The sequence below is a fragment of the Aotus nancymaae genome, unplaced genomic scaffold (genome assembly GCF_030222135.1).
Source record: "Aotus nancymaae isolate 86718 unplaced genomic scaffold, 86718_ANA_hifiasm-v0.15.2.pri h1tg000051l, whole genome shotgun sequence".
Classification (NCBI taxonomy): domain Eukaryota; kingdom Metazoa; phylum Chordata; class Mammalia; order Primates; family Aotidae; genus Aotus; species Aotus nancymaae.
The window spans coordinates 1,543,031-1,558,069 of record NW_026988465.1 but is presented as its reverse complement, the minus strand read 5'-3'; the positions used below and the strand labels follow the sequence as shown (position 1 = coordinate 1,558,069).

The following is a 15,039-nucleotide window of genomic DNA, read 5'->3' as shown; positions in this document are numbered from 1 at the left end:
GCTTAAGAATTCACATAGGTTTTTGGTAAGAGTCTTACATCTTTTGACATGAATTGTTGTTGCCAGGAACAGTGGAACATGTTGCCTGGGATCCTACTTTGAAAAGCACTCACAGCATTACAGGCTGAAGTCATGTCTTTGAAGGCCACTGTAGCACTCTGACGTCCACAAACAGTGACTGACTGAATTGGGCCAAATGCTGACAGCCTACAGATCACTGACTTGAGGTCTTCAGTGGGTTGCATGTTCTTCTTCAGCCATCTAGCAAGGGAGCAAAATGGAAGGAATTGTATTACTAGAAAACAAATAATCTTAGTTTCTTTTTTTTTTTTGTACAATTTTATAAAGAGGCATGAAGGGAAAACAGGGTCATCTCACTGGAAAGCAATGCTCTGTATCAGTAATGGTTTTCTTATTTGCTAGAGAGTCCCATTCTTGTTTAATGTGGCACTTGAACATCATACCTGCAAGCTGCCTTCATTGTCCTTGAGCATCCTGTTTTGATTAATGTCATAGCTATCACTTGACAAGGACTGAAGGTGTAATTCCAAGGGCTACAGAAAAGGATGGGATATTTTGCTTTTCCAAATACTGGTCTTCCTTTTGACCTTTCCTTCAAGGTCAAAGTTAGCTAACTCACCAAATCTCTAACTTTTTAGTTCTAAATTTTTTTTTTTTTTTGAGAGGGAGTCTCACTCTGTCACCCGGGCTGGAGTGCAGTGGCGCAATCATGGCTTACTGAAATCTCTGCCTCCCAGGTTCAAACGATTTTCCTGCCTCAGCCTCCTGAGTAGCTGGGACTACAGGCATGTGCCACCACACCTGGCTAATTTTTTTATTTTTAGTAGAGACAGGGTTTCACCATGTTGGCCAGGCTGGTCTCGAACTCCTGACCTAAGGTGATCTGCCTGCCTCAGCCTCCCAAAGTGCTGGGATTACAGGTGTAAGCCACCGCTCCCAGCTAGTTCTAAATTTTTTATTCCAGTAATTGTAATCCAAAATGTTCAGTTTTATAGAAAATATAGGAATAGAAATAAGCATTAGTTTTGATTGAGCAGTTACTAGTGCTGAATGCCCATGATCATATTTTATCCACCAAAAACTGCCAAAAATTAAAAACGAGGTAGGTCTGTTGCTACTAACCATTTTCTAGTAGGCATCCCGAGGCATGGAGACTAAAGTAGCTTATCCAGAGTCAAACTCCCAGTAAATGTCAAAATGAAGATAAAAATGCAGGCAGAGTTCTCCTTCCATGATGGCAGCACAAGCCAACTACTGCCCATTCCTCCCACTAATTACAGCTAAAATCTCTAGACGAAATATGAAAAAGAACTACCGGAGCATGCTGAAATTAATCAAAAGCTGGTGGATTATGGAAGGGTGTCAAAATACACAGAAGCAACTGCACAAGGATAAGTTTCCCAGATTACAAGAAATAAACACAATTGCTGGAATCTATCTCCTAAGCATGGTATTAGAAGTAATGGCAAAAACTGCGATTACCTTTGCATCAAACTAATATTTTGGCCTCAAAGGCACACCCCTATTGTGGAGCAGTGCTGCGATGACCATGGAGTGGCCAGCCAAATAGAAGTTGAGGAAAACAACACCTTGGAAAAAAAAAAAAAGGCCCTCGGGGCTAAAGAGTGAAAGCAAGAGGAAAAAGTTCTAATTCTGCATGTGAACCCATACAAGTCTGATTCCTAAGTGAGACAGACTCAAACCAGCATAGCAAAGGCTTTGTGAAGTATACTGGGATTTTAACCACTACCCACAGGAGATCAAGACAGCTTACAGTCCGAACCTAACCAGATTTATTACTTGCTAAAACAAAAACAGCATTTTCCAGATGATCGTAACATGATCCACAAAAACATAACTTCCATCCAATGCCACAATATAGTAAATACTATACTGTGTGGATCCTGGGATCCCTGTCCAGTTGCTTCTCTGTCTATTATGTCATATGGATCATAATATTTACAACATTGTGTAACGTACGAGAAAAACAAACATGGAAATCTGAACGCTTGGGTGAAACAGACAATCAGCACATGTCAATCCTGTGATGACCTGGACTTTGGAATTGTCACACACAGTCTTTAGTTCTTATAACTACATTCCACGAGGTAAAGAAAAATACACTAGAAATGATTTTAAAATATATGAATTTTCATCGCTTCTCGGCCTTTTGACTAAGATCAAGTGTAAAATATATGAATTTTCAACAGAGAAACAACTATTGAAAAGAGAACTAAACAGAAAATTTAGAACTAAAACTGTAAAAAATAAAAATTCACTGAAGAGACTCACTAGATGCAAACTAGATGAAAAAGGAAGGAGTCAATGAACCTTGAAGATGTATCAGTGGGATTTAATATGAAGAACGGAGAAAAGGAAATACAAGGAAGAAATGAATAAATAGTGATATCAGCAAGATGACAGAGGAATTTCTAGGCCCTCATACTCCCATGGAAACATCAAATAAACAAATATGGACTAACTAGAATAACTTTATGACTTCTGAAAATTAGTCAAATGTGTCCAGCAAACAAGTGAATGCCCAATCAAGAAAGTCACCTTAAAAATGGTAGGAATTTTTGTAATATTCCCCTTGCCCACTTCCCTGTGTGGTGCAGTCAGAAGCAATTGGCCCAATCCCCTGTTCCCTCCCTCAGGGCATAAAAAGCAGAGTGAAACTCATTGCAATATCCTGAACTGTCTGTGGGCTGCCTAGGGCACTGGTGTTTGTAATGCCCAACTCAGATCTATCAGACAGGAAACAGCAACATAGCTTTGATTTCAGGCTGAAAGCCACCGAAGGCTGTGGTGAGCAATGCAGCACATGAAAACTACACAGGGATTGCTGACCTGTGGACTTCTGAGGGCAGCAGATTACAAACAGAGAAATACAATAGAATATCTAAGGTCCTAAGAAGAAGCTGCAGTGAGACTCTTTAGGAAATTAAGACCTTTAAAATCACCTGTGGTGGACAGAGGGAGCACACACACATTCACAGAAAGGAAGCATGCCTAGAAAAGACCTGAGAAGACCTGAACTAATCTCAGATTAGTGAGGGTCTCATGGGCTCACAAACTAGTGAGGTCTTATATGCCAGTCTGCAAAGACTGGGAGAGTGGCTATATTTTTTTTAAATACCCCATTTTCCAAAAAAGATCATAAGGCATGCAAAGAACCAGGGAAAGATGGCTTATTCAAATGAACAAAATACATCTCCAGAAACAGTTCTGGAGATGCATTTTGGCATCAGGCTTACTAGACAAAGACTTTAATTGTCAGCCAGGTGCGATGGCTCACGCCTGTAATCCCAGCACTTTGGGAAGCCAAGACAGGCAGATCACTTGAGGCCAAGGGTTTGAGACCAACCTGGCCAAATAGTGAAACCCCATCTCTACTAAAAATACAAAAAAATAACTGGGCATGGTGTTGCACACTGTAATCCATGCTACTCAGGAGGCTGAGGCATGAGAATCACTGGAACCCAGGAGGCAGAGGTTGCAGTGAGCCAAGATCACACAACTGCACTCCAACCTGGGCAACAGACTGAGCCTCTGTCTCAACAACAACAAACAACAACAACAAAAAAAACCCCACAACTGTCAAATATACTACCAGAAATAAAGAAAAATATGAACAAAGAACCAAAGAAAGCTAAGAAAACATATGAACAAAATGAGAATATCACAAAGATAGAAATTATTTAAAAAAGAAATTATTGAGCTGAAAAGTACAATAACTGATTTGAAAATTTTATTAGAGGAGTTCAGCAGTAAACTCAAACAAAAAAAAGAAAAAGCAAATTTGAAAACAGCTCATTTGAAATTATTGAATTTGAGAAGCATACCGAAGAGAAAAAATAAAGTGAGCAGAGGCTTAGGGATTTATGGGATGCCATCATGCTGACCAATATATGCACAATGAGAGTCCCAGAAGAAGGTGAGAAAAAGGAGAAGAGAGACTATTTGAATAAATAGTAGCTGAAAACCTACCAAATATGAGGAAAGACATGGATATACAAATCCAAGCTCAACGGTCTCCAAGTAGGACAAACCTCTTAGACACACGCAAAGACACATAATCAAATCTGGCAAAAGTTCAAGATAAAGAAAATCTTGAAGGCATCAAGAGAAAAGTGACTCATTATGTATAAGAGATCTGCAATAAGATTATCAGTATAATTTTTCAGCAAGAACCTTGGAGACTAGAGGCAGTGGAGTGATATATTTAAAGTGCTAAAAATTAAAAATAAAAATTTGTCGACAGAGAATTCTATACCTGGCAAAATGTTTCTTCAAAAATGAGGGAGAAATTGAAACATTCCTAGAAAAACGAAAGCTGAGGGAGTTTATTATTACTACACCTGCCCTACAAGAAATGTTAAAGGAAGTCCTTCAGTTTGAAATGAAATAATGCTAGATAGTAACTGGAAGACATATGAAAATATAAAGTTCTCCAGTAAAGGTAAATATATGAACAAATATAAAAACAGTACTAATGTAATTTTGTTTTATAACTCCACTTTTGATTTTCTACACGATTTAAAAGACAATTGCATAGAAATAATTATGAATTTATGTTAATGAGTATACAATATTAAAAGGTGTCATTTGTGACATCAATAACATAAGGGGAGAAGAGCTATAAGGAAGCAGAGTTTTTATATGCAATTAAAGTTAAGTTGGTATCAATTAACATACATCATCATAACTTTAGAATGTTATATGTAATGTTCATGGTAAGCACCAAGAAAATATACACAAGCAGAAATGAGAAAGGAGTCAAAATGTGGTATTTCAACAACTTTAACTAAATTTAAAGGAAGGAAGGCAGTATTCAAGGAAATGAGGGAGAAAAAGGCTGTAAGGCACAGAGAAAACAACAAAATTGCAAAATTAATACTTGTCAGAAATTACTTTAAATGTAATTGTATTGAAAACATATCAAAAATCATAAGTTGGCAGAGTGGATATAAAACTAGGATCAACTATATGCTGTCTAAAAGAGTCTCACTTTAGATCTAAGGACATGAATATGGTGAAAGTAAAAGGATTAAAAGATATTCCATGCCAATAGTAATAAAAAGAGAGCAGAAATGGCTATACTAATTGACAAAATAGACTTTAAGTCAAAAACTGTTAAAAGAGACAAAGACATAATGATAAAAGGCTCAATTTACCAAGAAGATATGACAATTATAAAAGTATGCACTAAAGAGTAGAGCTCCAAAATATATGAAGCAAACACTGACAGAATTGAAGAAAAAATGGCTCTACAGTAATGGTAGAAAACTTCAATATCTCCACTTTCTTCAGTGGATAGAAAACCAGGGAGAAGATCATAGGGGAATATAGGACTTGAAAAACACTGTAGACCAACTGGACCTGGCAGACACATACAGTACACTGCACCCAACAAAAACAGAATATGAATTTTTTAAGTCCACATGGAATATTTTCCAAGAAAAACCATATGTTAAGCCATAGGACATCTTAATAGATTTAAAAATTGAAATTCAAAATATCATTTCTGATCACAATGAAATGAAACTAGAAGTGAACAGCAGAAACCTGGACAATTCACAAGTATGTAGAAATTAAACAACACGCTTTTAAATAACCAGTGGATCAAGAAAGAAATCACAAGGAAAAAATTTAAAATATCCTGACACAAATGAAAACACAACAAACCAAAACTTATGAGAGGATGTGAAAGAGGTGCTAAAATAGAAATTTGCAGCTGCAAGCCCATTAAGAAAATAGATTTCAAATAAACAGCCTAGGTTTACACCACAAGAAACTAAAAAAAGCACAAACTAAACCCAAAACTAGCAGAAAGAAGGAAAAAATAAAGATTAAAGATAAATAAATACTAGCAATGAACATTCCAAAAAGGAAACTGAGAAAAACCATTCAATTTATAATAACATCAAAAATCACCAAATTTAGGAATAATTTTGGCCAAGGAGGCAAAGGACTTAGTAAAAACTACAAAACATTACTGAAATAAATTACAGAAGACATTTAAAAAATGGGAAGACCAGATATTCACAGATTAAAAGATAGTATTATTGAGATATTAATACTATCCAAAGTGATTTGCAGATTTAATGTAATTATATCAAGATCCTAACAATGTGTCTGCAGATATGTAAAATGTATTGCATATGAAATCTTAAGGGACCCCAAATAGGCATAATTACCATGATTCCACAATTCCACTTCTGGGTATGTCTTAGTCCATTTTTGTTGCTATGTTAGAATACCACAAACTGAATACTTTATAAAGAAAATATATGGCTGGGCGCGGTGGCTCACGCCTGTAATCCCAGCACTTTGGGAGGCCGAGGCGGGTGGATCACGAGGTCAAGAGATCGAGACCATCCTGGTCAACATGGTGAAACCTCGTCTCTACTAAAAATACAAAAAATTAGCTGGGCATGGTGGCGCATGCCTGTAGTCCCAGCTACTCGGGAGGCTGAGGCAGGAGAATTGCCTGAACCCAGGAGGCAGAGGTTGTGGTGAGCCGAGATCCCGCCATTGCACTCCAGCCTGGGTAACAAGAGTGAAACTCCGTCTCAAAAAAAAAAAAAAAAAAAAAAAATATATATATATATATATATGTATGTATTTGGCTCATGGTTCTGGAGGCTTGGAATCCAAGATTAGGGGGCCACATCTGGTAAGGGTCTTCTTGCTGCATCATAACATTGCCAAAGGCATAGCATGTCAAGGAAGCACCCATGTGAAACAGAGAGGAAAAGGAGGTTGACCTTCTGACATACTAACCCATTCCCACAGCAGTATTCCATTCATGAGGGCAGAACTCTCATAATCTAATTGCATCCTAAAGGACTCACCTTTGAATACATAACAGGGCAATTAAATTTCAACATGAGTTTCGCAGAAGACATTTAAACCATAGCAGAGTATATACCCAAAATAACTGACTAGCAGAGACTTGAACAGATATTTGCATACGAAGCATTACTCACAACATAGCAAAGTAAAAGTAACCCAAGTGTCCATCAGCAGATGAGTGGATAAACAAAACGTGGTCTATACATAGAATGAAATATTATCAGCCTTAAAAAGAATAAAATTCTGATACACGCTACAACACAGATGAACCTTAAAGACATTATGCCAAGTGAAAGAAGCCAGGCCAGACACAAAAGGACAAATATTGCATGATTTGATTTAGTTGAGGTACCAAGAATAGGCAAATTCATAGAGTAAGAAAACAGAATCATGGCTGGGCGTGGTGGCTCACACCTGTAATCCCAACACTTTGGGAGGCCAAGCCAGGCAGATCACTTGAGGTCAGGAGTTCGCGACCAACCTGGCCAACATGGCAAAACCCCATCTCTACTAAAAGTACAAAAATTAGCCAGGTGTTGTGGCAGGTGCCTGTAATCCCAGCTACTTAGGAGGCAGAGGCAGGAGAATTGCTTGAACCCGGGAGGCAGAGGTTGCAGTGAGCTGAGATCACGGTACTGCACTCCAGCCTGAGTGACAAGAGCAAGAGGAAAGAAAGAAAGAAACAGAGAAAGAGAGAGAGAGAAAAGAAAGGAAGGAAAGAAGGGAGGGAGGGAGGGAAAGAAAGAAAGAAGGAAGGAAAGAAAGAGAAAGAAGGGAAGAAAGAAGGGAGGGAGGAAGGAAGGTAGGTAGGAAGGCAGGCAGGCAGGCAGACAAGAAGAAAGGAAGAAAAGGAAGGAAGGAGAAGGGGAGGGGAGGGGAGGAAATGGAAGGGAGGGAAGGAAGGAAGGAAAGAAAGGCAGGCAGGAAGGAAGAAAGGAAAAAAGGAAGGAAGGAAGGAACAAAGGAAGGAAGGAAGGAAGGAAATAAATAGAATATAGAATAATGGTTACCAGGTGCTGGGAAGTAGGAAATTATTGTTTAAAGGAGAAAGAGTCTCATTATGGGATGATGAGAATGTTCGGAGGATAGTGGTCGCATAACAATGTGACTGTACTTAATGCCACTAACTTAATTACACTTAAGCACTTAAAATGGTAAATCTTGTTATGCACATTTTACTATAAGACATACTTTTAAAAGCAATACAATTCATCATATTAATAGATTAAAACGTGATTAATTCAATAGGTACAAAGAAAACATTTGACAAAATTCTACATTCGTGTGTGATACAAACAAACTAGATACAGTAGAGGACTTCCTCAGACTTATAAAGGGAATCTGCAGAAATCTAGAGTAAACAAAACACTGAATTGTTTTTTCCCTAAGATTGAGAAAAAAACATAAAAGATGCCTGCTTTTACCACATCTGTTCAACATTGTATTGAAAATCTTAGTCATTGCAATAAGGCAAAGAAAGGAAATAAAAGAATAAAGAGTGGAAAGGAAGATGTAAAAATGTTTCTCTATTTGCAGATAATATAACTATTTACATAGAAAAATCCCAGGGAATTATACGATCCAGCAATCCTACTTCTGGGTATTTATCCAAAAGAATTGAAATCAAAATCTTTAAGAGACACTAACAACTCTATACTCATTGCGGCACCATTCACAAGAGCCAAAGTATGGGGAAAATGTAAATGTCCTTTGACGGAGAAGTGGACAAAGAAAATGTGGTCTATACGTACAATGAAATACTATTCAGCCTTGGCCAGGCATGGTGGCTCAGCCTGTAATCCTAGCTACTCGGCAGGCTGAGGAAGGAGAATTACTGGAACCCAGGAGGCAGAGGTTGCAGTGAGCCAAGATCTCACCATTTTACTCCAGCCTGGGTGATGGGGCGATACTCGGTCTCAGAAAAAAAAAAAAAATGAAGTTCTGTGCAGCCTTTCAAAAGACAGATGTGACAACGTAGGTGAACCTTGAGGACATTATGCTAAGTGAAATAAGCCAGTCTCAGAAATAGTGCATGATTCCATTTATATGAGGCATCTAAAACAGCTGAATTCATAGAATCAAAGAATGGAATAAAGATTCCCAGGGCCTTGTGGGAGGGGGAAATGGGAGTTGATAATCAGTAGGCTTAAAGTTTCAGGCAATCAAGATAAATAAGCTCTAAATATCTGCCTACAACACTGTCCACGATAATGTATTGCATGCTTAAAAATTGTTGAGAGGTTTGTTAAGACCTCATATAAAGTGCTCTCATCACAATAAAAGAGAATTCCAGGGAATCTAGAAGACAGCTACTAGAACTAATAAATTAGCGTACAAGTTTGCAGTATACTACAATAATAAACAAAAATCGGCGGGGCACGGTGGCTCACGCCTGTAATCTCAGCACTTTGGGAGGCCAAGGCGGGTGGATCACGAGGTCAAGAGATCGAGACCATCCAGGTCAACATGGTGAAAACTCATCTCTACTAAAAATACAAAAAATTAGCTGGGCATAGTGGCGCGTGCCTGTAATCCCAGCTACTCAGGAGGCTGAGGCAGGAGAATTGCCTGAACCCAGGAGGCGGAGGTTGCGGTGAGCCAAGATCGCGCCATTGCACTCCAGCCTGGGTAACAACAGTGAAACTCCATCTCAAAAAAAAAAAAAAAAAAATTATATAAAAAATATCAATTGTATCCTTATATTTAATATTTTTCATTTACAGTGGTGCTATAAACTATAAAATACCTTATGTTGAGGCTCAGAAAGTGATACTCTAGACTATGGCACTTTGGCATGCCGAATGCTTTGAATTAAATGGAAAGCCTTGGACTCTGCCTCCAAATCAAGGTCTCTGACATTCCCTTGTTTCTTCCCACAAGTGCAGGGAGGGGCTCTCTCTCAAGTTCCAGTATCTAACTGAGGGAAGTTATTCTCAAAGAAAAACAATTGCCTTTAATATTCTTTCTGAACTTTCATGAACCAGGAAAGATTAATGACCAAAGAAAAAATAACAGTTGTCACCATGTACTCTTCTGTGGGCTATTCTGAGAGATTTTATCGGTATAAGGCAAACTTCGCTCATGGTGCAGTTCCACACCTCACCTTCCCATAACTTGTTGCCATCTCTCCCAGAGCTCAGAGGGACTTTGTCCCAGGCTATTGTCTGCTTTTTGGGTCCAGTCATCTCTCCTAAATATAATTTACTTTTCCTCCCAAATTCCTTACATTAAATGTTCCCTTCCTCTCCCTATGAAGGGGGCATTTAATCTTCAACCACCTGCCCTTGTTTGAATTTTCATACCTTGTATGATTCTTATGCACATGCACCTTAATAAATCTGTATGCCTTTTCTCCTGTTAATCTGTCTGTAGCCAAGTTTAGCAGACTCCTTTCATCAACCTTCAGAGGAAAAAAGGAAAGCTCCTTTTACCCCTGTGCTAGTAATAAATACAACAAAAGATATCCAAGACTTCTTCACTGAAAACTACAAAACATTGGTAGGAGGCATTAAAGATGGCCTAACCAGAAGGGCAAATATATCCTGTCCATGTTGAAAGTCTCAATATTATTAAGATGGAAGTTCTCCCCTATTGATCTATAGATTCAATTCAATCCCAAAAAATTCTAGTAGTCTTTTTGTAGAAACTAACAAATTGGTTCTAAATGTTTATGGCAGCGCAAATAACCTAGAATAATCAAAGCAATTTTTAAAGCAGAAGATCAAAGTCAGGTGCCTAACACTACCTTATTTCAGGACCTATTATATGGCCACAATAAGAAAGTCTTGTTTGGGCAAAGACATAGAGATAAATGGAGCAAAATAGGGTCCAGAAATACACTCAAATATATGTGGAAATTCATTTTTTATGAATGTGCCAAAACAGGTCGGGTGCAGTGGCTCATGCCTGTAGTCCCAGCACTTTGAGACGACAAGGCGGGTGGGTCACTTGAGGTCAAGAGTTCGAGACCAGCCTGGCCAACATGGTGAAACCCCTTCTCTACTAAAAATACAAAAATTAGTTGGGTATGGTGCTGGGCACCTGTAATCTCAGCTACTCTGGAGGCTGAGGCAGGAGAATTGCTTGAACCTGGAAGGCAGAGGTTGCAGTGAGTCAAGATTGCACCACTGCACTCCAGCCTCGGTGGCAGAGCAAGACTCCTACTCAAATAAAAAAAGTGCCAAAACAATTCAATTGAGAAAGGAAAATCTTTTGAACACATGCCAATGGATCAAGTAGATAGACAAATAAAAAAAAGAAATTAACATCAAACCAATGAATATCAAACCCTATATAAAAATAAACTAAAATGACCTACCAACCTAAATTTAAAGCTTAAAACTACAAAACTTCAGTAAGGAAATATAGGAGTGAATCTTTGCAACTTTGGGCTAGTCAAAGGATTCTTAGAATGCAAAATGCAAAAACTGTAAAGGAAAAAAAATTGCTGAATTGGAAATGTAAGACCTTTGTTCTTCTGCATTATTCTGAAATAATGAAAGGCAAGCCACCATCTGGGAGAAAATATTTGCAATGCTTAAATCAAAGAATTTTGTATTGAAAATATGACAATATCACAACTTAAAAAGATAAAGAAAATTTAAAGTAAGCAGAAGAGGTGAACCAGTCATGTCACAGAAAATGTTTGAGACATCTTTTCTAGTAGGGACATGGAATGACGCCCCCCAAGATCAGAACATACAGGCGTCCCTTTCATTCAGATCAGCAGGGATATGTGAAAGTCAACAGGTGTACGAAGTGTCAGCAAGCATTTGCCAAGACCTGCCTCTAAATTCCAGAGGGTAACATACGCCCTGACCAGCCCAATCACATCCATTCATACATAAAATCCAGTGCCAGGTCCCCAGAAGGAGTCTGGAAATCACTTGCCAGGTCTTTTTCTCCAAACATGTCTCAGTTCCCTTGTATGCAGGCACCCAAGTCTTGTTATCCTGTCTTTCCACGTAGATTGGCTCATGGCTACTGCTTCGGGATTTCTGGCCCCACTTCTAGGGGAGGTCTTTCAGACACCTTATCGACGTCTAATCTTTCAAAATCCTTTTCCCCTCTTCTGTACTTTTTTTCCTCAAAAACTTCTGATGCTAAATTTGACTTCCCAGGACATCAGGACTCTAGGGTTTTTTTTTTCCTGGATCAGTCTTCCCATTTTGTGGGCTTCCTTTATTCTCATTAATGGCCTCGAGGACAGAAAAGTATTTTTCAGGCTTACTTTTCCCTGAAAGCAGTCAGGCCAGCTGTGATTGTGAGTGAAATGCTGAAAATGGCAGATCTACACATCGCACGAAAATGATCTCCTCCTGACTTGGAAGGGGTCCATGGTTCTCACCGCTGGCTGTGCATTATCATCTCACCTGGGGAGCACTCTAAAAACAGCAAGGCCTGGCCCCCAACCCTGAGTTGATGATTCAGTTGGTCTGGACGGGTCAGCAGGTATGAGTGACGCTCATATGCAGCCAGAGTTCAGAGCCACTAGAGGATTGGCAATGAATGGCTTCCTCTGACAAAGAGTCTTTGCTTGGGCAAACTCTAGTCAGTTTCAGAATCTTTTCCTAGGCCCATGTGCCCCATCTTGTTAAATCCAGTTTTAGCAACGTGCCAAGACAGTCTAGCAAGAATCCCCCACCCTCGATACCCAATCACCCTCAATATTTGATCAAAATTCTTCACTTCCCATCTTTGGTGTCTGATTACCCTGGCCTGCCTTCAGCAGGAATTCTGTGAGGCTGATTCAGCCAGAATATCCCCTAGGCTTGATGTCTCCTCTTAGCAATTTTTCATCCACCAACCTCCCGCTCCTTGGCTATAAATTTCCCCTAATCCCTAGTGTATTCGAAATGGAGCAAAGTTTTATACCTGATATCTCTCTTCCCCTGTTGCAATAATTTTTAACCAAGTTGTCTTCGCAACTTTAACTTCTATCCAGTTCTGGTTTCCTTTGACACCTTCTGGATCTTTCTGCACACTTCCCAAGTCAGGTCTGAGATATCTCATTACAAAGCATTTCTCCAGAGGGTTCTAGTTAGTTACTCTTCATCTCAGCACTGTGCCCAGGAGACTGCTGCTGCCTCCAGGCGGACAACGGGTCGCGGAGGAGAGAGGTGTCACAAGAGTCCTTTCCTTCTTCCTCACAAATGCACACTCCTCAATCATCAGTCTTCCCCAGACAATTTTGCCTATAGGATTAATTTCCATAGTGAGCTCATTCTTCTTAAACTATGCAAAAAACTTTACTGAAGCCCCTTTGGAATTCCACAAATGCTGAATGTATGGAATGCGTAAGGGTTCTCCAGAGAGACAAAACCAGTAGAATATGTTTATCTGTCTATATCTACATGCAGAGAGAAAGAGAGAGGGAGAAAAGGAAAGATTGTAAGGAATCAGCTGATGCAATTTGGGCCGATAAGTCTTGACATTTGTAGGGCTGGCAAACAGGCTGGAAATTGCAGCAGGAGTCAGCGTTGCAGTCCTGAGTCCAAAGGCCCTTTGGAGGCAGAATTCCTTCCTCTCAGCCTTTGCTCTTACGGCCTTTAATTGATTGAATGAGGCCTATCCACATTATGGAAGGCAATCTGCTTTTTTCAAAGTCAGCTGATTTAAATGTTTATCTCATGTGAAAAACACCATTACGGCAACATCTTTACCAGCGTTTGACCAAACAACTGGATACAGTGGCCTAGCCAAGCCGACACATAAATTAAACCATCACATGGAACGTTTATCAGTGCAAGTCTGGCCTTCAGATAAACCCAAGGGCCCTGATGGACATATCAATGCTGGTGAATCAGAGTAGACTAGGAACTCAACATGCTCAAGGGTGGGTCTAGTCCTTGCTCTGCCACTCTTCGATGTGTGCCCCTGAGAAGGCATCTGGCTCTCTTGGACTCAGTCTCCTTTTCATTTCACAAGGACCAGATGGCTATGCCAAGAGCTTTTACAGTTCTCAGGGCATATGTGTCCTGTCTAGGTTGAAGGAGCAAGTGACAAAAGAGAGGGAAAAAGGATGTGAGCGTCTTTCATTTGGCTACATATAGTCAGTTATATTTTTTATTTGTCTTATGGTACTAGTTTGCTGTAGAAAACATTTAACGGGTCGGGTGCAGTGCCTCGTGCCTGTAATCCCAGCACTTTGGGAGGCCAAGGTGGGCGGATCACATGAGGTCAGGAGTTTAAAACCAGCCTGGCCAACATGGTGAAACCCTGTCTCTACTAAAAATACAAAAATTAACCAGGCATGGTGGCGCATGCCTATAATTCCAGCTATTTGGGAGGCTGAGGCAGGAAAACAGCTTGAACCTGGAAAGCACAGGTTGCAGTGAGCCGAGATCACACCACAGCACTCCAGCCTGGGTGAAAGAGCAAGACTCCATCTCAAAAACAACACCACCACCAACAACAACAATAAAACAGCCAGTCACGGTGGCTCACACCTATAATCCTAGCACTTTGGGAGGCTGAGGTGGAAGAGTCTCCTGAGGTCAGGAGTTCGAAACCAGCCTGGCCAACATGGTGAAACCCCATCTCTACCAAAAATACAAAAATTAGCTAGATATGGTGGTGCAAACCTGTAAGCTCAGCTACTCAGGCGGCTGGGGCAGGAGAATCGCTTGAACCTGGGAGGCAGAGGTTGCAGGGAGCCGAGATCACATCATTGCACTCCAGCCTGGGCCAAGAGTGAAACTTCATCTCAGAAACAAAAAAAGAGGAAACATCGAACGTTTTTCTTGAATGCTTACCCAGCATACAAGTGGAGCAGCAAATCAACACCCAGACACTATAGTATGGTGTACAATAGAAGATGAATTTTGGTATAGAGGAGGGGTGGGCCCAAGTCAGGATAAATTACAAATGTCTATGGTGGAGAGGTGGGCAAAATAAAACCCATTGTCTACTAGCCCCTGTCTTCAGTTGCTACTACGTTGATGCAACAAAAACATTATGGAATCGAAACTAAGGTTCTCATATGGAACAAACAGCCCTTTTCTGTTCAAGTACTGCTTTTGTCACACTCATCAAGAGAAAAAAAAATTAATCCCCAGAATCCATATGAAAATGGCATATTGAGCCAATAAATACTGTTTACAAGTAACTATAATTTACATGCAGCATCCAGTAGGGATTTACAGTGTTACAGAACTGGGG

The 15,039-nt window shown here is 39.8% G+C and overlaps 1 protein-coding gene across 1 annotated transcript in view; it reads right to left on the bottom strand.

The window, feature by feature from the left end:
* LOC105708722 (testis expressed protein 56) overlaps window positions 1-15,039 on the bottom strand; it is a 42,804-nt gene that overhangs the window by 6,635 nt on the left and 21,130 nt on the right. Inside the window, exon 3 of the mRNA XM_012440324.2 lies at window positions 39-261. Coding sequence (XP_012295747.2) covers window positions 39-261 — 223 coding nt within the window. The remainder of the gene's footprint in view (window positions 1-38; window positions 262-15,039) is intronic.